The sequence below is a fragment of the Ornithorhynchus anatinus genome, chromosome 2 (genome assembly GCF_004115215.2).
Source record: "Ornithorhynchus anatinus isolate Pmale09 chromosome 2, mOrnAna1.pri.v4, whole genome shotgun sequence".
NCBI lineage: Eukaryota > Metazoa > Chordata > Mammalia > Monotremata > Ornithorhynchidae > Ornithorhynchus > Ornithorhynchus anatinus.
In genome coordinates, this window is record NC_041729.1 from 77,599,345 (window position 1) to 77,626,510 (window position 27,166).

Below are 27,166 nucleotides of genomic sequence, written 5' to 3' on the forward strand. Positions count from 1 at the left end.
GTACTCCCTTTAGGATAAGAAGAGGTTTTTGGAGGGCTTTGCAAGTGGAGAGATGGTGGTTTTTTTCTCCCCCAAGACCGCAGCCACAAGGCAGCCCCCGCCAGCTGCCTTTTATATTGCCTAGAATGGGCAGCACAAGAGGCAACCCGTGTGTCACCCCAAGGGATCCCGTCCTTTAAAATCCAAGTTGCTTCAGTCTCCTCATTCTTCTGTTAGGCAACAACAGAATGAGGAAAAGAGCAGAGGATGAGGAAGGAGACAGATGCGGTAGCAATGAACATAATTACTCACTCTCATTCATCCCACACATCCAATCCGTCACCAAAACCTGCCGGTCTCACCTTCACAACATCGCCAAGATCCGCCCTTTCCTCTCCATCCAAACTGCTACCTTGCTGGTACAATCTCTCCTAATATCCCGACTGGATTATTGCATCAGCCTCCTCTCTGATCTCCCAACCTCCTGTCTCTCCCCGCTTCGGTCCATACTTCATTCCGCTGCCCGGATTATCTTTCTACAGAAACGCTCTGGGCGTGTCATTCCCTTCCTCAAAAACCTCCAGTGGTTGCCTATCAACCTTCGCATGAAGCAAAAACTCCTCACTCTTGGCTTCAAAGCTCTCCATCACCTGGCCTCCTCCTACCTCACCTTCCTTCTCTCCTTCTACAACCCAGCTTGTACACTCCGCTCCTCTGCCGCTCACCTCCTCACTGGGCCTCCTTCTCACCTGTCCCGCCCATCGACCCCTGGCCCACGTCCTCCCGCTGTCCTGGAACGCCCTCCCTCCTCACCTCCGCCAGACTAACTCTCTTCCCCTCTTCAAAGCCCTACTGAGAGCTCACCTCCTCCAGGAAGCCTTCCCAGACCTTCGATTGAATGAATGAATGAATGAACAAATAAGTGCTAAATCATCACCCAGGGGTCTTAGCTCTTTGTCTCAGTGCCTCCAAGGAGGAATCCTGTTGTTTCTGTGGTTGGGGGAGGTTATTAAGCAGATAGCCTATAGGGAAAAGTAAGTTTGATGTTAAAGCGGCAGTTTGGTGACTGGGTGAAATGAAAAGTCAGACTCCACAGAAGAAAGAAGACTTGAACCTGTACACGTGTGTGTGTGTGTGTTTACACCTGCTGAGAGTGCCTGTGGGATATCACTATGAACTAGGAGGAAGAGGAGTGGGGAGACGAGGGGGCTCCTCACCACCCATTTCTTCTCTCACACCTCTGACCCGCAGTCACCTTCAGTTTCAGAAGAACAAGACAGAGTGAAGCACTGAGGTGGAGGGCAATCAGAGAACACCACTTAGGTCACAGCAAGGGTCTTCCTGACTCCTGCTCCTCCCCAATCTTCACAGACAAAGAGCTGCCCCGCCCCAGAGGCTGCCCACAGCTCCCTTCCAACTTGGCCACAATCAGTCAATCAATAATATTTATTGAGTGCTTACTTGTGTGCAGAAATGTCATCACATAGCACTACCCATAGCATCACTGGAGGTCACCTGAGCGGGAGAGAAGGGGCCTGCTAGGCTGCCCAGAACTAGGTCCTCTCATATTGCAACCCAGCTTGCACACTCCACTCCTCTAACACTGTACCTCCATCTCATCCATCTCACCACTGACCTCTCACCCATGTCCTGCATCTAGTCTGGAACACCCTCCCTCCTCCTATCCAGGGAAGCAGCTTGGCTTAGTGGAGAGAGCCCGGGTTTGGGAGTCAGAGGTCATGGGTTCGAATCCCGGCTCCGCCGCTTGTCAGCTGCGTGACTTTGGGCAAATCACTTCACTTGTCTGTGCCTCAGTTACCTCATCTGTAAAACGGAGATGAAGACTGTGAGTCCCACGTGGGACAACCTGATTACCTTGTATCTACCTCGGCACTTAGAACAGTGCTTGGCACGTAGTCCCTTCGAGGCTGTGAGCCCGTTGTTCGGTAGGGACTGTCTCGATCTGTTGCCGAACTGTACTTTCCAAGCACTTAGTACAGAGTGCTCTGCACACAGTAAGCGCTCAATAAATACGACTGAATGAATAGTAAGCGCTTAACAAATACCATCATCATCATCCAACAGACAATTACTCTCTCCGCCTTCAAAGTCTTAATGAAAGCACAGCTCCTCCAAGAGGTCTCCCCTAAGCCCTCCTTTCCTCTTCTCCCAATCCCTTCTGCAAACACCCTGACTTGCTCCCTGTATTTCATTCCCTACTCCAGCCCCACAGCACTAAGGTACATATCTGTAATTTAATTTATGTCCATTAATGTCTATCTCCTCCTCTAGACTATAATTTCGTTACGGGCAGGGAATGTGTCTATTATATTGTGCTCTCACAGACACTTAGTACAGTGAAACCATTCAATAAATATGACCGACTGACTTAATAACAGTGATTGTGGCTCTGTTCAATGCAATTATTGTAAAAATCCTAGTCACAAGGTTTCCTGGTAGGAGGGCTTGTAAAGCCAGTGAGGCTACTGAACACGGTAACTACTAACTACTAATTGAATGTTACCAATGATGCTTATTGGCACTTTTTGCAAGGTCCTATAATAAGTAATAGGAGACAGTACAGTTAGTAAACACTTCCCTGGCCTCAAGAAACTTAGAGTCTAACTGCTTACGGACAGTGCAGAGGTTATTCTTACAACTGTCTGGATGCCACTTGATAAATACCAGTGGAAGTCGTTAAATTCTCATCCTTTGTTTGAAAGGCTTTTTCTTTGCCTCTGTTTAGCAAGAATGAAATACTGGCTAATAAAAAGATATCTATCTCTTGAAAAACAGCACATTAATGCTATAAATCGTGATGGGATATTATAAAACAGGTACAATCATGTTTTCAAGTCAAATTAATGACGCATTTTTCCCTTGGCTTTTCTAAAGGCTGCCACACCCTAATTCATGTATGAGAAAAACCAGTTGACTAATTGAAATTTCCTATAAAGACGATTAGGTCATCAGAACTGAGCAGATAATCATCTCTGCTGATCAGAAAAGGCCAAAACACTCTACCTCTTCCATTTGGAAAAAAGCATGATCTGATCCAATTAATGTAGCTGAAACCAAAGCTGTCATGGGGGACACAGGGAGCATTCAGGAGGGGAGGGTCGCTGGTGAGTGCAGGAGTGGGGGTAAGGAGAAGAGTAAGAGACAAGCAGATGCCACGCCCCACTCATTTCTGGGACATCTAGTCCCAGAAATACACAGAGTGGTGATTGACCCCTCCAAAAGGTCCTGTCACGGCTGTGTTGCAGTGAGAAAATTTTCCTGCAACAGAGGTGTCGGGTCCCAGGCCCAAATGAGCTAGTTGAACGGTCTTTCGAATAGTCCTGGATGAAATTAAATCACCTGTATCCTTTGAGCATTTGGCATTCACCCCGCTCTCAGCCCCACAACACTTAGGTACATATCTCTCAATTATCTATATTGTCCGTCTCCCTCCTCTAGACTTTAAGTTCACTGTGGGCAGGGAATGTGTCTACCACCTCTGTTGCATTGTACTCTTCCCAGTACTTAATATAGTGCTCTGCACCCAGTAAGCACGCAATAAACATGATCGACGGATTAGGCCACTGGGCGCAGGGCATTATTTCTGTGTATATATGAGCATGGAGGACAATTGGAGACGGCATCACTGATGCCGAAGTTCACCTAGGGGTCTCTATGTGACCAAAACCGGCCAATGTGAGACCCACAGTTGTCTTGGGTGTATACAAAGACTTTCCCTTGTGGTGCTGTCCATCTGTGCAAAATCAGTAGGTCATCATCTAAACTGGCCTGCCCTCAAGTTAATTCTCCAGCATTTAAAGGGTAAGCTTAGTTAGACACGAGCAGTGAGGCCAAGGGATGTAAAAACAGAGAAATCACACTACTTTCTGCTCTATGATACCTCTGCCCCGCCCAACTTCATGGAATCAAACTTACCCTCCAATATAGGAGACGCAGGTTCATTAAGGATGATTGTCTCCATATACATTCATCAAATTTCTCTATTTGAAACTACCTCCTCATGGCTAATAACTAGGCCTTTCAGATATGCCTGGGTTTTCTGGATTTCCTTAAGAAAAAACCCTCAAATATTGATTTCCAGAGAGATCTGAGTAGTGGGTCAGTTTCACCAAAATAGAGCCATTTAGCAAATCGCTTAGAATAATGGTCTGCACCCAGTAAAGGCTCAAAAGAGAAGAATTCTGGAGTAGAATTGCTATGCCAGTGAGAAGAGGATGGAATAAAGCCCAACCAATGTATTCTATATCATCTGGTCTATTACTAAAAATAAACTACAGAAATGAGAAGCAGCATGGCCTAGTGGAAAGAGCACAGGCCTGGGAGTCAGAAAGACCTAGGTTCTAATCCTGGCTCTGCCAACTGCTTGCTATGACACCTTGGGCAAATCATTTAACTTCTCTGTGCCTCAGTTACTTCATCTGTAAAATGGGGATACCGGTCTCCCTCCTATTTAGACTATGAGCTCCATGTAGGACAGAAACTGTGTCCGACCTAATTAACTTGCATCTACCCCAGCACTTAGGACTGTGTTTGACCCATAGTAAGCTCTTAAATGTCATTAAAAATGCGTTAGCTAAAACGGAACCGGTTTTCAAAGCTCTCAAGGTATAACAAGATATATTCCCACACTATAGAATCTAAGGGACAAATATGTGGCAGACGGACCTCGCATTTACTGTGTAAAGCCCTTTTCAGAGCTTACAAATATTCTCTCCATCTTCCCTGAACTTTAATTTCCTTTTGACCATCTCATGAAAGTGAAAAAAACCCCAAACAACCCAAAGACTTGGAGTCCCATCTGAAAACAAATCTGACCTTACATGAGACAATCAGGCCACTCATTTCTTTAAAACCAACTGGTACACTCGAAAAATTCATTTTTAATCTTTATACTCAAACAGTGTCCATCTACAATCAAGCAATAGTATTTATTGAGCACTTGTACTGTACTAAGTCTTGGAAGAGAGTACAAAAAACCAGAGTTGGTAGACACATTTCCTGCCCACAAGAAGCTTCAAGAGGGCAGCAGACATTGATATCAATAAGCTATATTATATAATTTATAGATATGTACCATAAGGGATGTGGGGCTGAGGGTCAGAAAAATACCAAATGTCCAAAGATCAGAGATCCAAGTGGAAAATTTACATCCTATATTGAGGTTAAAGCCTGCCTCGCTGATGCTCAAGACTAGAGACCAATTTCATGCACAGAATCAAATACAGCACTGCAAACAACACATACAGATGAGGGATCTTCTTCCTAAGAGTTAAGCCCATTAACTGTATGATAGGGAAGGACTCTAAGAATGTTTCTGATAATGGAATTTAATTTTGAAGTCACGAACTGGGTGGGCAACAGAGCTAAACTAGTGGCATTCCACTTTACAAATTTTAAGTATGGGTCACAATCAAGTTACTCTAGACAAAACTGTATATGTATGTATACATCCCTGTTTATAAAATCTCAAGCTTCCCTGTGCTTAAAAACTCAGTCCTTAAGGAACCTGAATCACTTATACTGAAGGATGGGTAAGTTTAATAATATGAAATTTTGTATGGCAAAGATATAAAGCCAAAATTGAATATTAGGATCTGTGTATTCACAACCCTGGCTCTGATCTGATTCCACAAAGCTAAACTTACACACCCCAAAGAATTGGAGAATCAAGCCGAGGACAAAGGCCGGGGGGAAAACGAGGGTGACGGGAAAAGGTGGTGGAGACAGAAAGCAAAGGCAGTAGACTTAATATGGCAACTGGGGAGGACCTCACATGGACCCCACATTCAGCTTCTCGAGCAGCTCCATCAGCGTCATTTACAGATCGTATTCGGTATCAAGTGGCAGGACAAGATCATGAGAACCATGAAGTTCTGGAAAGTAGCCAGGATCCTTGCAACGAAGCTAGGCTTACCTTAATACAGCTACTCTGGTGGGAGAGACAGGTGGATGAGTGATAGCAGGATACCCAAACAGCTGCTGCTTGAAGAGCTGAAACTGGGAAATCGAACGCAGAGGAAAAGTATTGAGGACACTGTAAAACGAGGAGGAGCAGTGTGGTCTGGTGGACAGAGCATGGGCCTTGGGAGTCAGAAGCCTGGGTTCTAATCCTGGCTCTGCCAGTTGCTTGCTGTGTGATCTTGGGCAGGTCAGTTAACTCCTCTATGCCTCAGCTTCCTTGTCTGTAAAACAAGGATCAAATGCCTCCTCTCCCTCCTACTTAGACTGTGAGCACCATGTGGGACAGGGACTGTGTCCAAACGGATTAAGTTGTGTCTACCCCACAGCTTAGAACAATCCTGGGCACAGAGTAAGTGCACAACACACAATAATAATAAGAAGAAGAACAACAAAAACAGTAACAGCAACAATAATAATGATAAACAGAGCCCCGGACTATACAGTGAGCTTATTGCTGAGGATCGATCAGCATGGCAAAGAATGGCTCTTTCCTTAAAAAGCGAGAGAGGGAGGGAGAGAGACAAAGAGAAAGAAAATAGTTCAGGCCTTGTAAACTTGAAACACATGTGTGTGCACTTCTGTGTGCACCATGAGGCCAGGACAAAGGTCCCACTAGGACCTTTTCAGCCATAGGCATTCATAAAGGAATTTCTCCATCAGTGGTATCTTCTTTGAAATCAAAGGACAACTATACTTAGGAATGGGGATCCAAGCAAAAAGGTAAGAAAAGGAAAAAGGAGAGGGGAGACATGAGGCTTAAACAGGCATGCGTACATGCATGCACACACGCGCGTGCTCACACACACAGCTCACCCCTTGCCCTCTATACTTTAAGCTCGTTATGGGTAGGGAACATGCCCACTAACTCTGTGGTACTCTACTCTCCTAAGCGCTTGGTGCAGTGCTCTGCACATAGTAAGCACTCAGTAAATACCATTGATTGATTGCAAGAAGAGTATGTCAGAGATTTTCCCAAGCTGATTGGAGTTTTTGGCCTTTCGGCTGTTTCTAATGAAGTTTTCTGTCCAGGTTCCCCTGCAGTTTCCTCCCGTTACCGGGCTACTTCCTCCCGTTACCAGGCTACTTCCTCCCTGCAGTTACTCTGGCGTCGCTACTAAGCTTTAGTTGCTTGAAGGAGGCTGAATAGAGTAAAAATACACGGCATGTGATTGGAACTCATCGGGGCCAAGTGAGGAGTACTGCCGGGGCCAGGAGTCAAATTTTGACTTTCTTCAGTTGATTAATGGTATCTGACCGCTTACTGTGTGCTGACCATTCTACTAGGAGCTTTGGAGAGAACATAGTAGAGTTGACAGACATGTTTACTGCCCACAAAGGGTTCTAGAGAGATAGAAACAGTCTCTGAGAGAGAAACGGCCATTAAAATTAATTACTGATGGAGGAATGGGAGAGTAGCGCGATATGTACTTATATCCAACTTCCATCCCAAGTTTGCTAGGGACCAGACTCAGCCTGCCTTTTTGTCTACTACCATTCTCCTTTCTCATGTTCTTCCATCTATTCCAACCTCACTGCACTCACTCTCTGCCTTAATCCGTCTGGACTACCCTCTCCTTTTCACAGTCCATCACTGACTCGTGCCTCTTCGGAAACACAGCAGCCAGATTTCTCTCTTTGTGCCACCCTTCTGCACTTTCCCCTGCTCTGCAGAGGATCCCTGAAAGTTTGCCAAGCCTGCCCTTGTGTCTCTGTAGATAACAGCCACGGTGAACCAGGAATCAGAGCTGCCTGGGATTTTCTAAGTAAAATCAATCGTCTGGGATTCTTCCCCATGGAACAGCCTCCCTAAAGGAGGGGGTCCCGGCCCAAGGTCCCTGCCACCCAGGGCCAGCAGAGTTCAGGTTACTCTTCCCTGGGTGACAGGTTGCCACATTCTAGTCTTGGAGGAACAGTCCAGTTGTGAGCTGGCTTGTTAGCCCCCCCCCCCCCAGCACTGGCATAGCGGATGGAGCACAGGCCTGGGAGTCAGAATGTCACTGGTTCTAGTCCCAGCTCCACCACACATCTGCTGTGTGACCTTAGGCAAGTCACTTCACTTCTCCGAGCCTCAGTTACCTCATCTGGACAATGGAGATTGAGAATGTGAGCCCCGCATGGGACAGGAACTGTGTCTGACCCGATTTGCTTGTATCCACTGCTTAGTAAAGTGCTTGACACATTGTAAGTGCTTAACGAATATCACAATTATTATTATATTTAAATGCCAGCCTCCTCCCACCAGGTCTCTGAAGGGGCACGCGAGCGCACGGGGTCCCGGGGTCCACCCAGCCTCACATTCACCAACTACCTGTGTTCTCTGCGAACTTTCACAAAAAACTCTCTCATGCACACGCTCGTGATGATCTGGCTTCTGTAATGCAATGATTGTTTTGGGAGCCACAAAGCAGTGGCCAGAATTCTTAATGCCATCAGAGGATAATGCCTAGGAATCCAAGAAACGCTTTAATTAGCAGCATCTGCGTTCGGAGCTCTGGACTAAGCACGTGGGAAAATAAGCGAGAGTAGACTCACTCCCTGCTCTCAAGAAGCTTACAGTCTAGCAGGGGAGAACAGTTAAATAAATTACAGGTAGGAGCTAGGTGCTACAGAGTTAACTAAAGTGCTTAGGTGACATGGGAGGAGGGAAGGGACAGTTGGGGGGGGATGCAATCAATGGAACTGGAGTGAAGAGCACCGTACTAGCCAGGAGAGTTGGCAGATGCAATCCCCGCCGACAAGGATTCTGCAGTTTAGAAGGGGAGACGGACACTAAAATAAATTATCAATACGGGAAGTGGGAGAGTATAGAAATATGAAGAGAAGCGCTGTGAGGTCAACATCAGTCATAAAGTAAGGAGATTAGAGATTACTCAGAGAAAGACTCCTTGGAGGAGACGTGATCTCTCAGGAGGCCGATGAAGATGGGGTGAGCAGTGCTCTGTCGGATGAGATGGAGGAAGGAGTTCCGGGCAGCGGGGAGACTGAGGAAGAGTTTTCTACTCCTCTCCCCGGCCCTCACCATCATCCCTCCGTTTCCAGAACCAATACCTTGGACTGCTCCTTCTTCCCCACCTTCCTGCCAGGCTCACTCCTCATGTTTCTTTAGGGATCCTTAATGCCTGGCCTCGGGATCTTACCTTATCTTACCAATGGAGATTCCAGTCACTGTCTGATACCAAGTGTGGTGAATCTGCTTCAGGAAGGAAAGCTCTTAATCGCCAAATAGTTCAGGTTCCCAGAGAAAAGACATGGAATTTGGAGGGGTAAAAAAAAAAAAAAAAAAAAAAAGGCAACTGGCTTGTGGCCCATTCTTTCAGGAAATCTTCCCTCACGCTTTCTATATCCTTGCCATCAAAACATACAAGAAGCGTTTCTCAGGGTTACACAGACTATTCAAGGACCTTGACTTGAGTGTAAATCCAAGCCTAGAATAGACACTACTACACATGCTCAGATTTGCTTTTGGCTCCAACACACATCTACGTTTGAACATTAAAATGCAGACTGCTCCGGGAGCTATATTAGAATTTTACTGCCCAAAGGAGGCAGAATATTGAACTGTAGAATCTTGGCTCCTACCCCTTGGGGAGCTTTCAGGCACACACAGCTAAAACAAACATCTAGCCATTTATGGAGTTTATACACATAAAACATTCGCACTAATTACCTCTCACAAGAATCCCACACTCCATTAATCTACATAGCCATAACTTATGGACATTTCTGTGATTTATATTAATGCCCATCTTCCCCTCTAAACTGTAAGGTCACTGTGGGCAGGGAACGTGTATAACTCTGTTGCACTCTCTCAAGGGCTTAGAACAGTGCTCTGCGCACAGTAAGTACTTAAAAATCTATCACCGATAGATTGATAGGGGGTTCCTTGATCCTCTGTTCCCTCTGAGACGATCTTCTAAATATGTGCATCCAAAGCCTTGCGTAATAGGCTCATAGTGTCTCCAAATTCAATATCTATGGCACTGCAAATCACTTTGGAATTTCAAAACAGCCCAACCGTAGCATAGAAGAGATTAACCTTACTGAGTACCAGAGTAAAAACGATGTATAATATCAAGTATCGGTGTCTTTACAAACAGAAAGAGGGAATAATGAAACAGAAAGAGGGAATGTTGAACAGACATAGAACTCTTCAATCGGTTCACTTTGCCAGATTTAAATCAACCGCATTTACTGAGCACTTGCTGGGTGCAGAGCACTGTACTAAGCACTTCGGAGAATGCAACACACACACTCCCTGCCCTTAGAGCATATGGAATCAAACTAATATCCAATCCATTTTTTTAAATCTGACACACTCAATACCCTGGATGAGAATGGCTTTGATAATCTAAATCTATCATTGCCAACAGGTGTCACGCTTCTCTTTTTTTTTTAATGCTGCAATAATGAAGTACTCTTGAAAATTCAGTAGCTTTTTTATTATTATTATCACTATCACTCTTTGGACATTTCTCAATCTGTAATCTCGTATCTTCATAACATTACTGAGGGGATTATCCATGGTATCTGCATCTATTAACCGCTTATTGTGAACAGAGCACTGTAATAATAATAATAATAATAATGTTGGTATTTGTTAAGCGCTTACTATGTGCCGAGCACTGTTCTAAGCGCTGGGGTAGACATAGGGGAATCAGGTTGTCCCACGTGGGGCTCACAGTTTTAATCCCCATTTTAATAATAATAATAATAATAATGTTGGTATTTGTTAAGCGCTTACTAGGTGCCGAGCACTGTTCTAAGCGCTGGGGAAGGTACAGGGTAATCAGGTTGTCCCACGTGGGGCTCACACACTTTTAATCCCTATTTTTACAGATGAGGGAACTGAGGCACAGAGAGGTTAAGTGACTTGCCCACAGTCACACAGCCGACAAGTGGCAGAGCTGGGATTCGAACTCATGAGCCCTGACTCCAAAGCCCGTGCTCTTTCCACCGAGCCACGCTGCTTCTCTACTGTACACTAAGAGCTGGGGAGATTACAACTGTGACAGTTGGTAGGCATGTTCCCTGCCCTCGATGAGCATACAGTCTAGAGCAGGAGACTGACAATATAAATGAATGCTATAGATATGCACATCAGTGCTCGGGCTGAGGGAGGGGTGAATAAAAGGTGCAAATCCCAGTGCCAGGGTGATGCAGAAAGGAGTGGGAGAAGAGGAATGCGGGCTTAGTCGGGGAAAGCCTCTTGGAGGAGGTGTACTTTTAATAAAGGCTTTGAAGGTGAGGAGAGTGACGGTCTGTCAGATATGAAGAGGGAGGGCAACCCAAGCCAGAGGTAGGATGTGGGCGATAGGTCAGCGGCGAGGTAGACGAGATCGAGGTACAGTGAGTAGGTTGGCATTAGAGGAGCAAAGTGTTCAGGCTGGGTTGGAGGCAAGGGGCAAGACGATGGAGTGTTTTAAAGGATACTACATTCATGCGTTATTCCCATTTTTTAGGTGAGCAGACCGCGGTACACTGAAGGGAGTGGTCCAAGCCCAGAGAAAGCCGTAGAAGTGGGACTAAACTCAGGTTTCTAGATTACGTCCAGATTGAGCGCTCCGTACAGTGCACGCAGTTAAAGCGCTCAATCTATACGACTAAATTGAATGCATGCCCAGTTCTTTATTAGGCCATTAGGCTGCCTCGCCAGAGACCACACCCACCGGCGAGGTCCAGTAGAAATTAAGTCAACTCACAACACCGGACAGACTACTTTCTGAAGTTCAACTTTGGGACTTCAGTGCTACATCACAAGACGCTCCCCAGTGTAAAGACGAAGGTCACTAACGCAATGCCACATTTTAGTCGGCATAAGTTACACAGTCAGGAAACAGCGGAGGGATGGAAGAGTGAGTCTCAACCGAGCTTCCTTGGGTATCATGCCACGGCACCTGCAATTCTGTGCAATTATTTTTCAGTATCAGAGATGAGAGCTTCTAAAGTTCACACTATCGCTCACCACAATCCACACCTCTCAAATTCTCCGCTTTAATGTTTTGTGAAAGAACACCTATGTAGTTCTACTCTACAGAAACCCAGCACTTCTAATGGTAGAAGATAGCCAAAGTAATCATAGATTAAATTGGCTTTTATCCCTAGAGGTGAGGAAAAGTGAATCTGGTGACATTCAATTCAGGACTAAAATCCAGACAGAGTTTTTTATTTTTGTTTCTCCCCCCCCCACCCCCCACCCCCCACCCCCAAAGCCTACTGAGAGTTCACCCTTGTGATGTATGGCTAAGGTTCTGTACAACTGCTGATATCCACACACATTATGAGAATACAGGGGAAAAATAATCTCACAGAATGCTTCAGGTCAGATGGAAATAAAATAGTCTGCAGATAAAGAATGGCTTGCCATTTCCCAAATCTATTCCACATCAGACCCTTCCGACTCAGAATGATGATGATAAGGGTATCTGTTATGCCCACACGCCCTGACTGCCTAGAATCTCTTATTCCACAGAGGCACAAGCCTTACTTAAAACATATCCTGAAACTCCCTAACTAGGGAAGTCACTAACAGCACTCAAAACCTCCATATGCCACTTTGTCAACCTACCCCTACCCAGCTATATTGAAGCAACCATTAAGGATATTTAAAATAAAGACTTGTGGATTTATCTGTGCAAATGCCTAGCTTGGGTACTTCTGTCCATTCCTGGCCCCATTCATTTTTCTTGTTTGGAAACTAAGACAACCTATCTCGAAAGAACATATCACATAAGTGAGGGAGACTTAAGGAAGCGTGTCTGAAAGGGTTCTTTGCAGGAATTCTCAGAAACTATATAGTCGCTGGCATTTTAAAATAAAAATATTACTCATAACGGGGCTCGATGTCACATCCTTACTGGAAAGGGCTGGCCAACCCGTTGAAAACCTGATTGTCCAGTAAAGAACCAAATGGTCATTCTTTCCCTCGCTAATCCACAGGCACGGCTTCTACCTAAGGGGCAGAGCCTGAAAGCTTATGTGCTTCCATTAGCAACAGAGATCATGGATGTGGCTTAAAAGGCAGATCGCAATCCATTATAATATTAATAATAGGAATGGCAGTCACAGATGTGAACAGAAAGCCTACAGACACAAAGCAGATGGGGCTAAAGAAAGCCTCCCCGTGCAGAATTTGAACAATGGCTAACGAGACTTTTCCACCTCCCCGACCCACAACACAGCTCCTCTGCCATGGGGCTAAAGTTGTGGAGAGGCCACGGGAAAACAAAGAACTCTGATGGAGTTAATTCAAGACCATAGAGAAGATCATTCATTCAACATCAACTGAACTAAAGCTGAAAGACTCAAGTACAACCAACCATAAGAGATCTGATTTAACACGGGCCATTGTATCACTGAACAGTCCGAACGTGCTAAACATCCGATGCTTGCTTTACTTGCCTCAATTTTCCCACATCTCTCGACTCGACTCTTCTGGGTGGTTTTTCCTATCTTTCAAAACTGACCTTTTCCAGAACAAAGAAAAAAAACCACCCAAAATGGGTAGCTCTTGGTTACCCACGATGATGCAGATAAGACAGGAGAAATCCACAGGTATCCAGCCTCCGAAAACCCCCTTTACACAGAGTTAATCGTATTTATTGAGCTCTTGTGTGCACAGCACTGTACAGAGCGGTTGGAAAAGTACAACCCAAGGGTCACAGACCCGTTCCTGCCCCAGAGTTTCAAAATCCTCTCCCAACCAAACCCTTTACCGGAATTCAAAAAAGCAGCTAACCTGACTAATTTTACTAGGCTGCCATCCAAAGAGGCCTCCCCTGAAAGGGGTCTCCCCATGGTGTTCAGAAAAAAAATTCCATTCAATTCCAAGTATCACACCACCACCCCATCCTGGATTTCTCCCGGCTCTCCGAGTCCAACCAAGAACCATTCGGGGGCAGGAAGTAGCTTTACTTGGGGTTCTTTAGTTCTGCGTTAGCAGGGCTGGCTGTCCGAGCGCACTGAGGCAACACCCCACGGGACCTCCTCCATATTCTACCAGGTTTCACTTTTTTCCCCTACCCCATCCAGTTTCCCTGGGAGGTCACGGAGTAGTGAAATAAGCCAAAACAGGCAATCGGTCAGGTGAGATGCAAAAGGTAACCCAGGCTCTGAACAATCTAAGTCTTCACTATCGGTGCCTACATTCACGCTCGGGAAACTCATTTAAAATGCTCACACTCCACCTTTATGCAGATGACCCCCACATCTATCACTAGCCCCAGCTTTTTCACCTGCTCTATAATCTCACATTTCCAGGGCTACACGGACGTCCCACCAACACCTTAAACTCAACGCATCACTGGGAAAGCTGCATGGCCCAGCGGAAAGAGCACGGGCCCGACAGTCAGAGGACCGGGGTTCTAATGTCGGCTCTGCCAATTGCTTGCTGGGTGACATTGATGATAATAATAATAATAATAATGTGGGTACTTGTTAAGCGCTTACTATGTGCAGAGCACTGTTCTAAGCGCTGGGGTAGATACAGGGTCATCAGGTTATCCCTCGTGAGGCTCACGCTCTTAATCCCCACTTTACAGATGAGGTAAGTGAGGCACAGAGAAGTGAAGTGACTTGCCCAAAGTCACAGAGCTGACAAGTGGCAGAGCTGGGATTCGAAGCCATGGCCTCTGACTCCCAAGCCCGTGCTCCTTCCACTGAGCCACGTTGCTTCTCTAATGATGATGACGTTGATAACAACAATAATGTTGGTATTTGTTAAGCGCTTACTATGTGCCGAGCACTGTTCTAAGCGCTGGGGTAGACACAGGGGAATCGGGTTGTCCCACGTGGGGTTCACAGTCTTCATCCCCATTTTACAGACGAGGGAACTGAGGCACAGCGAAGTTAAGTGACTTGCCCACAGTCACACAGCTGACAAGTGGCAGAGCTGGGATTCGAACTCATGAGCCCTGACTCCAAAGCCCGTGCTCTTTCCACTGAGCCACGCTGCTTCTCCTAATGGTATTTTGTAGTCTATTTTTAACCACTCAATCTCCAAGGGCTCCTTCCCCTCTGCCTTCAAACACGCCCACGTCTCCCCCATCCTAAAAAAACCCGCTCTTGACCCCACTTCCCCCTCCAGTTATCGTCCTATCTCCCTACTACCCTTCCTTTCCAAAATCTTAGAACGAGTCGTCTACAATCGATGCCTAGAATTCCTTAACTCCCATTCTCTCCTAGACCCCCTCCAATCTGGCTTCCGTCCCCTCCACTCTACCGAGACTGCTCTCTCTAAGGTCACCCGTGACCTCCTTCTTGCCAAATCCAATGGCTCCTGCTCCATTCTGATCCTCCTTGACCTCTCTGCTGCCTTTGACACTGTCGACCATCCCCTCCTCCTCCATACCTTATCTCACCTTGGCTTCACGGACTCTGTCCTCTCCTGGTTCTCCTCTTACCTCTCTGGCCGATCATTCTCGGTCTCCTTCGCTGGAGCCTCCTCCCCCTCCCATCCTTTAACTGTTGGAGTTCCTCAAGGGTCAGTTCTTGGCCCTCTTCTGTTCTCCATTTACACTCACTCCCTCGGTGAACTCATCCGCTCTCACGGCTTTGACTACCATCTCTACGCAGATGACATGCAGATCTACATCTCCGCCCCTGTCCTCTCCCCCTCCCTTCAGGCTCGCATCTCCTCCCGCCTCCGGGACGTCTCCCCCTGGATGTCGGCCCGCCACCTAAAACTCAACATGAGCAAGACTGAGCTCCTCATCTTCCCTCCCAAGCCCGGTCCGCTCCCAGACTTCTCCATCACCGTGGATGGCACGACCATCCTTCCCGTCCCGCAGGCCCGCAATCTCGGCGTCATCCTTGACTCGTCCCTCTCGTTCACCCCACACATCCTATCCGTTACCGAGACCTGCCGGTTTCACCTCTACAATATCGCCAAGATCCGCCCTTTCCTCTCCACCCAAACGGCTACCTTACTATTACGGGCTCTCGTTATATCCCGGCTAGACTACTGTGTCAGCCTTCTCTCTGACCTCCCTTCCTCCTCTCTCGCCCCGCTCCGGTCTATTCTTCACTCCGCTGCCCGGCTCATCTTCCTGCAGAAACGATCTGGGCATGTCACTCCCCTTCTTAAACAACTCCAGTGGTTGCCTATCGACCTCCGCTCCAAACAAAAACTCCTCACTCTAGGTTTCGAGGCTCTCCATCACCTTGCCCCTTCCTACCTCTCCTCCCTTCTCTCTTTCTACCGCCCACCCCGCACGCTCCGCTCCTCTGCCGCCCACCTCCTCGCCGTCCCTCGGTCTCGCCCATCCCGCCGTTGACCCCCGGGTCACGTCCTCCCGCGGTCCCGGAACGCCCTCCCTCCTCACCTCCGCCAAACTGATTCTCTTTCCCTCTTCAAAACCTTACTTAAAAATCACCTCCTCCAAGAGGCCTTCCCAGACTGAGCTCCTCTTCCCCCTCTACTCCCTCTGCCATCCCCCCTTTACCTCTCCGCAGCTAAAGCCTCATTTTCCCCTTTTCCCTCTGCTCCTCCACCTCTCCCTTCCCATCCCCACAGCACTGTACCCGTCCGCTCAACTGTATATATTTTCGTTACCCTATTTATTTTGTTAATGAATTGTACATCGCCTTGATTCTATTTAGTTGCCATTGTTTTTACGAGATGTTCTTCCCCTTGACGCTGTTTAGTGCCATTGTTCTTGTCTGTCCGTCTCCCCCGATTAGACTGTAAGCCCGTCAAACGGCAGGGACTGTCTCTATCTGTTGCCGACTTGTTCATCCCAAGCGCTTAGTACAGTGCTCTGCACATAGTAAGCGCTCAATAAATACTATTGAATGAATGAATGAATATGTGCCAGGCACCGTTCTAAGTGCTGGGGTAGGTACCAGTAAATCAGGCCGTCCCACGTGGGGCTCACAGACTTAATCCCCATTTTACAGACGAGGTAATGGAGGCACAAAGTCACACAGCTGATAAGTGGCGGAGCCGGGATTAGAACCCATGATCTCCGACTCCCGAGCCTGTGTTCCATCCACTAAGCCACGACAGGTCACTTTGATTCTCGGTGCCTCGGTTCTCCTCTTCTCCCTTCTGCTTATGCCGTGAGCCCCATGCGGGACAGGGAGATGTTCTTCCCCTCGACTCTATTTATCGCCGCTGTTCTCGTCTGTCCGTCTCCCCCGATTAGACCGTAAGCCCGTCAAACGGCAGGGACTGTCTCTATCAGTTGCCGACTTGTTCATCCCAAGCGCTTAGTACAGTGCTCTGCACATAGTAAGCGCTCAGTAAATACTATTGAATGAATGAATGAATGACTGTGTCCAACCTAATTAACTTGTATCCACCCCAGTGCTTAGAATAGTGTTTGACACACGCAGTAAGTGCTTAACAAATGCCACACACTATCATGTATCAAACTGTCAAAAAGTTGATCCCCTAATCTTCCCTCCAGAACCTTCTTTTCTTCACTTTCCCATCAGTTAACAATACCGCCCAACTCCCCGTCCCAGAAGCGCCTAACTTTGGAGCCAATTTTGGTTCATTATTAAACCCAGACAGTTTTCTCTCCACAGTATTTCCCAGATTCCTTACAAACACCACCTCGTTCAAATTTCTGAAATCTCCCAACTAGATTCAGTGTCTTCACTGGCCTCTCCGCCTCCAAGCCCTCCCCTCTTCAGTCTATACTACCTTTCTCTTAACTGGATAATTCACTACCGTCATCCCCTCTACTAGAGAAGCAGCGTGGCTCAGTGGAAAGAGCCCGGGCTTGGGAGCCAGAGGTCATGGGTTCGAATCCCGGCTCTGCCCCTTGTCAGCTGTGTGACTGTGGGCAAGCCACTTCACTTCTCTGGGCCTCAGTTCCCTCATCTGTAAAATGGGGATTAACTGTGAGGACAACCCGATTACCTTGTAACTCCCTCAGCACTTAGAACAGTGCTCTGCACATAGTAAGCGCTTAACAAATACCAACATTGTTATTATTATTATTAAAGCCTCCAAAGGCTCCCAATTTCTAGCCCCATTAAGCGGATCCCTACAGCCACCCATCATCCTCACCACCCGCCGAACCAGCTTGGGACAGGAGACTCCCTTCCGAGCTGTGTGAGCCCAGCGGTTGGGAAAGAGACACCCTGCCTGGAGTCACCTAAGGACTCCTCCTGCCAGGAACAATTTAGCTACTTTGTTTTATATTATAACCTTGATTTTTTTTTCCCTTTATGTCATGTGTGAAGCTGCTACTCTGTGCCAGGCACCGTACTAAAGCGCTGGGGTTGATACAAGTTGAGCAGGTTGGACGCAGTCCCTGTTCCACATAGGGCTCACAGTCTTAATCCCCATTTTACAGAGAAGTGACTTGCCCGAGGCCACAGTAGGCAAGTGGTGGAGCCGAGATTAGAACCCAGGTCCCTCCAATTCCCAGGCCATCAAAATCATTTTTGAGCCTGTTCATTCACTGTGGTTTTCTTTTATACCGTCCGTTTGCCCCCATTCGGAAGGCGAAGCCCTGCTTGGGTCAGGGACCACGTCTAATCAGTTTCCCTAGTATTTTCCCCACCACTTAGCACAGTGCTTGGCACACGGCACCTACCGCTACTACCTATCAATTGCATTTATTAAGTGATGACTGTGCTCAGGACATCAAACTAACTGCTTAAGAGAGGACAATATAGAGGTGAGAGACATAATCCCTGCTCTCGGGAATGGACAACCAAAGGTCAGGGGGAGGTAAAAGGCACAAAATTCACTGTAGATAGGAAGAAAAAGAGAATGGAAAGATGGATAGGTGAAATAACGAGTCTAAGTGGTAGAGTTTGTAAATCGTTAGGTACAGAATTGCTTCTCTAGACTTCAAGCTTCTTGTGGGCAAGACACATCCCTACCGACTCTGTCAAACTACCCGCTCCCAAGCACCTGATATAATGCTTTGCACACAGTGAATGCTCAATAAATAGGACCGATCGATTACAGATGACCATCTGTTCTCTTTACCCTCCGGGTAAAGAGGGTAAAATAGGGATTTTTACGCACTCTGCCCCTCCCCAGATTACTCTGAGTTGCCTCCATTTCACCTCTTCCCTGCTCTGAGACGGCCTGCTTCCACCCTTCCCCTAGCCTGGAATTCCTTCCCTCTTAAATCCTGGAGATAGTTGATACTTACTGAGAGCTTATTACATGCAGAGCACTGTACTAAGCGCCAGCCTAAACACTCTCCCCGGCTTCAAAACCCTCCGAAAAATTCCACCCGCTCTAAGACGCATGCCTCATCATCCCGACACTTTTGACCTTCAGCGTATATCGATCGACATACACCGTTGACTGAACCATGCTTCCTCTCTGGTTGTTAATTGCATTTTCCCCTCCTCCTCTCCACTGCTTGTAAATAATCTGCGCCTGCTTTTTTCTGCTATTAGAATAGAAATACCTTGAGGGCAGAGACCACGTCTTTTAACCTCCATTGAACATTTTTAAATGTTTAATACAGCGATCTGGAAGGTCCTCAATCAATTCTATTCACTGATAGGAGTACTAATCACATACCGTGGGTAGTATCAATCAATACCGAGCAACAGAGCCAAATTTACTGTTCGGAACAATCTGTCACGGTGGGACAAGTGGAAACGAAGACACTGAATGTCTTTGCTAATGCGATGTAAAAATTTCAATAAATTCCAAGTATTTTCCCAATATAAATATCAATGATTAATTATGAGCATACAATATGCTCAAGCAAGATGACTCCTGAGCTGAATATCCGCTAAACAGCGAGAAATGCATTATCAGACTTTCCATTTCAGATCGAAGCCAAAAAGATGCACTATCCTGACCTCTCCCCCCACCCCCTTTCCAGTTTGCCTATCTGTTGCCGAAGTGTACATTCCAAGCGCTTAGTACGGCGCTCCGCACAGAGTCAGCGCTCAATAAATACTAGTGAATGAATGAATGCATGCCTAATTTAGGACAATAAATACATTTGGAGGATCTTTGAAATATCTCCGGTCTCTCCTGAGCCTTTTCTGGAAATAAGTGCTAAAAGTGGCACGTCAGTTGGCGATACTTCAGATTTTCAACGATGCTCCATATTTTTCAGCTCAGCAGCCCCTCTCGGGGTCGCACCTGGAGAATTTCCAGGACTCTACCAGTGTCGACTAAGGGAGGGAGAGTCAAGCAGAGGCCCGTCCATGGCATTCCCAGCTGGGGCAGTGGCTAGCGAGGGGAAGGCGACCTGCTACAAGTCAAAAACCCACCTGGGCGAGAGAGAGTCGAGGGCAGAGACTCAACCTCACTGCACGGAAGGAGGCGCTTCCGAATTTTTACCAAGAAAACTCTACGGATCGGCTACCAGAACCCTCGCAGATGGAGGTGGCGCGTCCCGGGAGAGATGCATCCACAGCGTCGCGCCGGGTGGGAGACGACTCGACGGCGTAAGACGAGAATATAGTACAGGCCCAAGACGTGCTTCGATTATGAGTGGCTCGGGGGGCGGGGGGGGGATGGGGATGGGGAGGAGGGGAGAATAGGGTCCCAGGAATTCGAGGAGACGACCTTGGAGCCCCTCGTGGTTCAGGCCCACCTCAGGGTGCCAGGTGGCTGGCCGTAAGCCCGTCAACGGGCAGGGATCCAACTCACCTCCTCCAAGAGGCCTTCCCAGACTGAGCTCCCCTTCTCCCTCTACTCCCTCTACCACCCCCCCCCCACCTCTCCGCAGCTTAACCCTCTTTTCCCCCCATTTCCCTCCGCTCCTCCCCCTCTCCCTTCCCATCCCCTCAGCACCGTACTCGTCCGCTCAACCGCATATATTTCCATCACCCTATTTATTTTGTTAATGAAATGTACATCGCCTCGATTCTATTTAGTCGCCATCGGTTTTTACGAGATGTTCTTCCCCTCGACTCTATTTATCGCCATCGTCCCCGTCTGTCCGTCTCCCCCGATTGGACCGTAAGCCCGTCGAACGGCAGGGACCGTCTCTATCTGTTGCCGACTTGTTCATTCCAAGCGCTTAGTCCAGCACATAGTAAGCGCTCAATAGATACTATTGAATGAACGAAGGGATCGTCTCTGTTGCCAAACTGTCCATTCCAAGCGCTTAGTACAGTGCTCTGCGCATAGTAAGCGCTCAGTAGATACTATCGAATGAACGAATGGCTCAAACCCAGATGGGCAGGTCCCACACAAGCAGCGGTTTTCGACGAAATGCTAAATCGCCTTGAGACCCTAGAAATAAGCCCTTCTCATTTAATACGGTGGGCACTCGGAAGCCCGCTCAGTTGATAAGGAAGGAGCGTATTTAAAGCAGTGATACCAGAAGGTCTTGCTGCAGAATTGAAGACGGAACGAAGAGACGAAATCGAAGCCAACGTTTTTCTCGTTTACTCATTTCAATAGTTATTTCTGCAGCACAAGCCTATTAAGGGTACAGAGATTTCTATCCTTCTTAGGCATTTATAGTCCCTCGGTCCCAGTTGAAAAAGTGCAAACATTTCAAAAAGATGCCCGCCATATATGGCAGACATCTCTCAGAACACAGGGCTTAAAAAAAAAAAAAAAAAAAAAAAAGACTCACGCATCCTCCTGCATAGGCTGCCCCCGAAATATTATCTCACTGCCAGCCGGGAGCTTGCCGGCCAGGTCAACGTTTTAGTAACTGGGGAAAGGAAATTCTAGCGAAGACGCTCAAGGTCATTTTTCTCTCCTGCAAATTCACATCTCTCCTCCACGCTCGCCGCGGTAAGAAGCAAGCGTTGGTTTTTCCGAGGATTCCGGAGAAGTTGCAACACCGTACCCGCTGACCTGTTAGGAGCCGGGATGCTTCTCCAGCTCCGTTTCATTCATCATCAAGAAAGCGAGCAATACCGAAAGCGCGCGTCGGTTCCAGCGGCTGCTTTCCCATCACCTACTGTCTTTTCCGAAACCAAGAGGGCCCAGGCCGGGGTCTTTACTTCACCGGCCTCTACAGGGGCAGGACGAAACACACGCGTCGCCCATCTACCCGAAACTACATCCCTTCTAAACTGCACAGCGCATCTTCAGAGACTGTCGCCCATTTTCATCTGAAGGAAAGAAAGTTCACCGACTTCTTTTCCCCGCTTCCGCCAGCTTTCTTTACACCATCAATCGGCTACGGAGAGAGTCGGGTTGAGGATGAAAGACTAGGCTTTCCAGCGCGTTCATCTGCACAGGCAAGCTTTATTATACGATCATCATTCAGCGAAGGTTCCACACCGAGGCCGATGTTTCCGAGCGTAGCGAGAGCGGAGTAAAACGCCAGGAACCCGCACCCGCCAGACGCCGAAAAGTGTCCGACACCTATCCGCAACTGAGGCCTTCGAGGTTTTTAAGCCGGTTCGTTCACCCTGTCTGTTGGAGGAGTGAACTGATAACTTGTGCACGAGGTTTCTGGTCAGAAGAGGGGCTTTCGAGCTAGACGGCGGCCATAATTAGAAGCAGCGCGGCTCAGTGGAAAGAGCGCGGGCTCGGGAGGCGGAGGTCACGGGCTCTACTCCCGGCCCCGCCGCTCGTCAGCCGTGTGACCTCGGGCAAGTCACTGAACTTCTCTGTGCCTCAGTTCCCTCATCCGTCAAAGGGGGATTAAAACCGCGAGCCCCACGCGGGACAGCCTGCTCACCTTGTATCCCCCAGCGCTTAAAACGGGGCTTTGCGCGTAGTAAGCGCCTAACAAATACCGCTATTTATTTATTTCTATTCATCGCCTTCACATTACCCACGTCTACCCAATCCCACTCTTTCAGAACTCCAATCGCGACCCCTCAGAGTCGCCCACCCCCGACGCCGACAGAGTTTTACCGAGTTTAGTCCCGCGCCCGAACTCGGCCCGATCTGCGACTGTCGGCCCGAGTCCCCCCCGTGCTTCAAACGAAAACCCAAAAGCAAAAACGCCCACAGCAACTGACCACGGGGCCGGGGGGCCGACTCGACCCAGTTTTCCCGGGCTGGGCCACTAAGGCATCCGAGACGCGGCGGGCGCGGACAAGCTCCACCCACGACCCCTTGGAGGTCGCTCCGGGTCAAGGGTCTCCGGGTTCCTCAAGGCCACCGATCCGAGGGAGAGACTCGAGCGAGCGTCGGAGACGAGGAGCCTCCCGAGGCAGAAGGAGGGAAAACGCAACGTGCGGCCTTCCGGAAAGACCGGTGCGGGGGGCGGCGGGGGGGAAGAAAGGAAAACGAGGCGGGGTTCAGAGGCGAGGGCCGGTCGTGGCGGAGGATGGCGGAGGATCCGAAGGTCTCGTCCCCGCCGAGCGGATTTTGAGAGGTCGGGGGACGCCCGCCCTCCCGTAACCCCCCTACCCCCAAACCCTCCCTCCGTCCCGCGGCCACCCGCCGGCCCGTCCACACGGCCGAAGCTCCTCGGCCCACCCGCCCGTCCGTCCCGTCGTATCTACTGAGCGCCCACCGTGCCGCGGGGAGCGGGCGGGGGATCCAGGTTGGCCGTCCCCCATCGGGGGGAACTGAAATGGGCCCCCTGACGGGAGCTGCAGGGAAGAGATAACAACGATGATAACGTTGGTATCCGCGAGGCGCTCACTACGCGCAGAGCGATTTAATTTAACCAACGTTGGCATCTGTTAAGCGCTCACTACGTGCAGGGCACCGTTCTAAGCGCCGGGGGGAGACCCAGGGGAATCGGGTGGCCCCACGTGGGGCTCACGGTCTTCATCCCCATTTGGCAGATGAGGTGACTGAGGCACAGAGAAGGGAAGCGACTGCGGGCAAGCCATGATTCGAACTCACGACCTCGGACTCCAAAGCCCGTGCCCCCTTCCCCCTGAGCCACGCCGCTTCTCGCCGTCCTCAGCGCCGGGGGGAGATCCAGGGTCGCCGGGCGGTCCCACGTGGGGCTCCCGGTCTTCAGCCTCATTTTACAGAGAAGTCGACCTGCCCACGGTCCTCGGCCGGGGGGCGAGGGGGGGAGCCGGGATCCGAACCCATGACCTCTGACCGCCGAGCCCCGCCGCTAGAGAGGCCCCGGCGGGGTTAACGGACCCCGACGTTCTCAGGAGCGGGAAGGGAGGACCTCTCCAGCCGCCGTCCCGGGCGGGAAGAGGGGGAATCGGCTCTTCGATTCTATTTCTATTTCTCGATCTATTTCTCGATCTATTTCTCGGGCGGGGATCGTCCCTCGGCGCTCGATCGATGCTTTGCCGAGAGACAACACGCACACGCGGTCTCACAAAAGAGACCCGCATACACACGGTCGCCCACACAGAGTTACACACAGAGGGACGCCTACAGACACACACACAGTTACACAAACATTCAATTCCACAAAGAGACGCACACCCACACAGTTATACAAAGAGATACACACACAGACAGAAACACACAGTTACACAGAGAGAGAGACGCATACACACCGCGCACACACACGCTTACACGGGGAGACACACACAGACACACACAGAGAGACACATACAGTGACAGACACACGCCCCTACACACCCACAGACACACACACACACACAGTCCCACACATAAAGACACACACACAGTGATACACACACACACATCCAGACACGCACACCGTGACACACATACACATGCACACAGTGACACACATCCAGACACACTGCCAGTTACACGCACACATAGGATGCACATCCAGACACACACACACAGTCACACACACAGACGCACACATCAAGACACACACACACACAGACGCACACACAGCGTGACACACATCCACATCCAAACCTGCACACCGTGACGCCCATACACACGCACACCGTGACACGCATCCAGACACACACACACACACACAGAGTCACACACACACACAACTGTACATATACAGACACATACATAGCTACACACACACACACGGTCGCACATATCCAGACACACACACACACACCGTGACACCCATGCACACGCACACGGTGACACACATCCAGACGCACACACACAGAGGGACACGCATCCAGACACACATATCCAGCCGTGCACACACACAGCTGCACCTATACAGGCACACACACAGTTACACACACAGACACATAGTTACACACACAGTCACACACACAGCTACACACACAGTTACACACACACAGACACACAGTCACACACACACAGACACACACAGACACACACAGTTACACACACAGACACATAGTTACACACACAGTCACACACACACACAGACACACACAGACACACACAGTTACACACACAGACACATAGTTACACACACACACACAGACACACACAGTTACACACACACAGACACATAGTTACGCACACACACACAGACACACACAGTTACACACACACACAGAGTCGCACACATCCAGACCCACACGCCCCGTGACCCCCGTCCACGCGCACACGGTGACACACATCCAGACACACACACACACACACACACAGTCACACACACAGACACACACAGCTATACCTATACAGAGTCACACAGACACACAGTTACACACACACACACAGCTGCACCTACACAGACTCACAAATAGTTAAACACGCAGCTGCACCTACACAGACACACACAGAGTTACCCCCCCCCACACACACACACACAGCTGCACCTACGCAGACACGCACATAGTCACCCAGACACACAGTTACACCCAGACACACAGTTACACACAGACACACAGCTGCACCTACACAGACACACACAGTTACACACAGACACACAGCTGCACCTACGCAGACACGCACATAGTCACACAGACACACACACAGTTACACACAGACACACAGCCGCACCTACACAGACACGCACAGAGTCACCCAGACCCACAGTTACACACACACACACACAGTCGCACACGTCCAGACCCGCACCCCCCGCGACCCCCATCCACGCGCAGCCACACAAAGACACACACACACACACACACACTCATCCATCCATCCATCCGTCCGTCCGTCCGTCCGTCCGTCCTTGCGACCCAGCGCAGCGCCGGAGCGGGGCGGGGCGAGGCGCGGGGCTCTACCTGGCAGCCGTAGAGGCGGCCCAGCTGCTCGACGATCCACTCCTCCAGCACCAGCCTCTTCCGCAGCTCCTTGCGATCGTATTTCACCGTCACTTTGCCCTGCTGATGGCGCCGCTGCTGCTGCTGCTGCTGCTGCTGCTGCTGCTGCTGCTGCTGCTGCTGCCGGTCGAGCGGGCCGGACGCATCGTCCCGGGCCGGGCCGGGGGAGGAGGAGGAAGAGGAGGAGGAGGCGGCGGCCCGGGGGCTCTGGAAGAAGACCCTGGCGGGCGCGGCGGCCGCCCCGCCGCCCGGCTCCACCGACATGCTCCCGGGGCTCCCGCGGCGGCGGCGGCGGCGTCGGACACAACGTGCCGCTCCGCCCGGCACCTGCTCCGCCGCCCGCCGGGCCGGGCGGGGGCGGGCGCCGATTGGGTGGCGGCGGGCTGGGGGGCGGGGCCGGGACTCCGGGGGGCGGGGCCTCGCTCGGATGGGGCGGGGCCCTGGAGAGGGCGCTGGGGGCGGGGTCAGGTCATCGGGGGCGGGGGCCGGTCTCTGATTGGGCGGGGGCGGGCTTTGAGGGGGCGGGGCCAGGCGCTGATTGGGTGGAGGCGGGCTGGGGGCGGGGCCGGGACTGCGGGGGGCGGGGTCTCGCTCGGATGGGGCGGGGCCCTGGAGAGGGCGCTGGGGGCGGGGCCGGGCTGCGATTGGGGGGGCGGGCTGGGGGCGTGGCCAGGACGTCAGGGGGCGGGGCCTCGCTCTGATTGGGCGGGGGCGGGGCCAGGCGCTGATTGGGTGGAGGCGGGCTGGGGGGCGGGGCCGGGACTGCGGGGGGCGGGGTCTCGCTCGGATTGGACGGGGCCCTGGAGAGGGAGCTGGGGGCGGGGCCGGGCTCCGATTGGGTGGAGGCGGGCTGGGGGCGTGGCCAGGACGCCAGGGGGCGGGGCCCCGCTCGGATTGGGCGGGGGCGGGCTTTGAGGGGGCGGGGCCAGGCTCTGATTGGGTGGAGGCGGGCTGGGGGCGTGGCCAGGGCGCCAGGGGGCGGGGGCTCGCTCTGATTGGGCGGGGCCTCGCTCTCATTGGGCGGGGTCCTGGAGAGGGCGCTGGGGGCGGGGCCGGGCTCCGACTGGGTGGAGGCGGGCTGGGGGCGTGGCCAGGAATTCAGGGGGCGGGGCCTCGATCTGATTGGGCGGGGCGGAATGGAGGCGGGGTCCTGGAGAGGGCGCGGGGGCGCGGTCAGGTTTTCGGGGACGGAGCCAGGCTCTGAATGGGCGGGGCCGGACCTTCAGGGGGTGTGGCCGGG

The 27,166-nt window shown here is 50.3% G+C and overlaps 1 protein-coding gene across 1 annotated transcript in view; it reads right to left on the reverse strand.

Annotated features, from left to right (window-relative positions):
- PPP1R14C (protein phosphatase 1 regulatory inhibitor subunit 14C) overlaps positions 1-26,208 on the reverse strand; it is an 88,542-nt gene extending 62,334 nt beyond the window's left edge. Inside the window, exon 1 of the mRNA XM_029048485.2 lies at positions 25,888-26,208. Within this exon, the coding sequence (XP_028904318.1) occupies positions 25,888-26,190 (303 nt within the window). The 5' untranslated portion in view covers positions 26,191-26,208. The remainder of the gene's footprint in view (positions 1-25,887) is intronic.
- Positions 26,209-27,166: the final 958 nt, after the last annotated feature.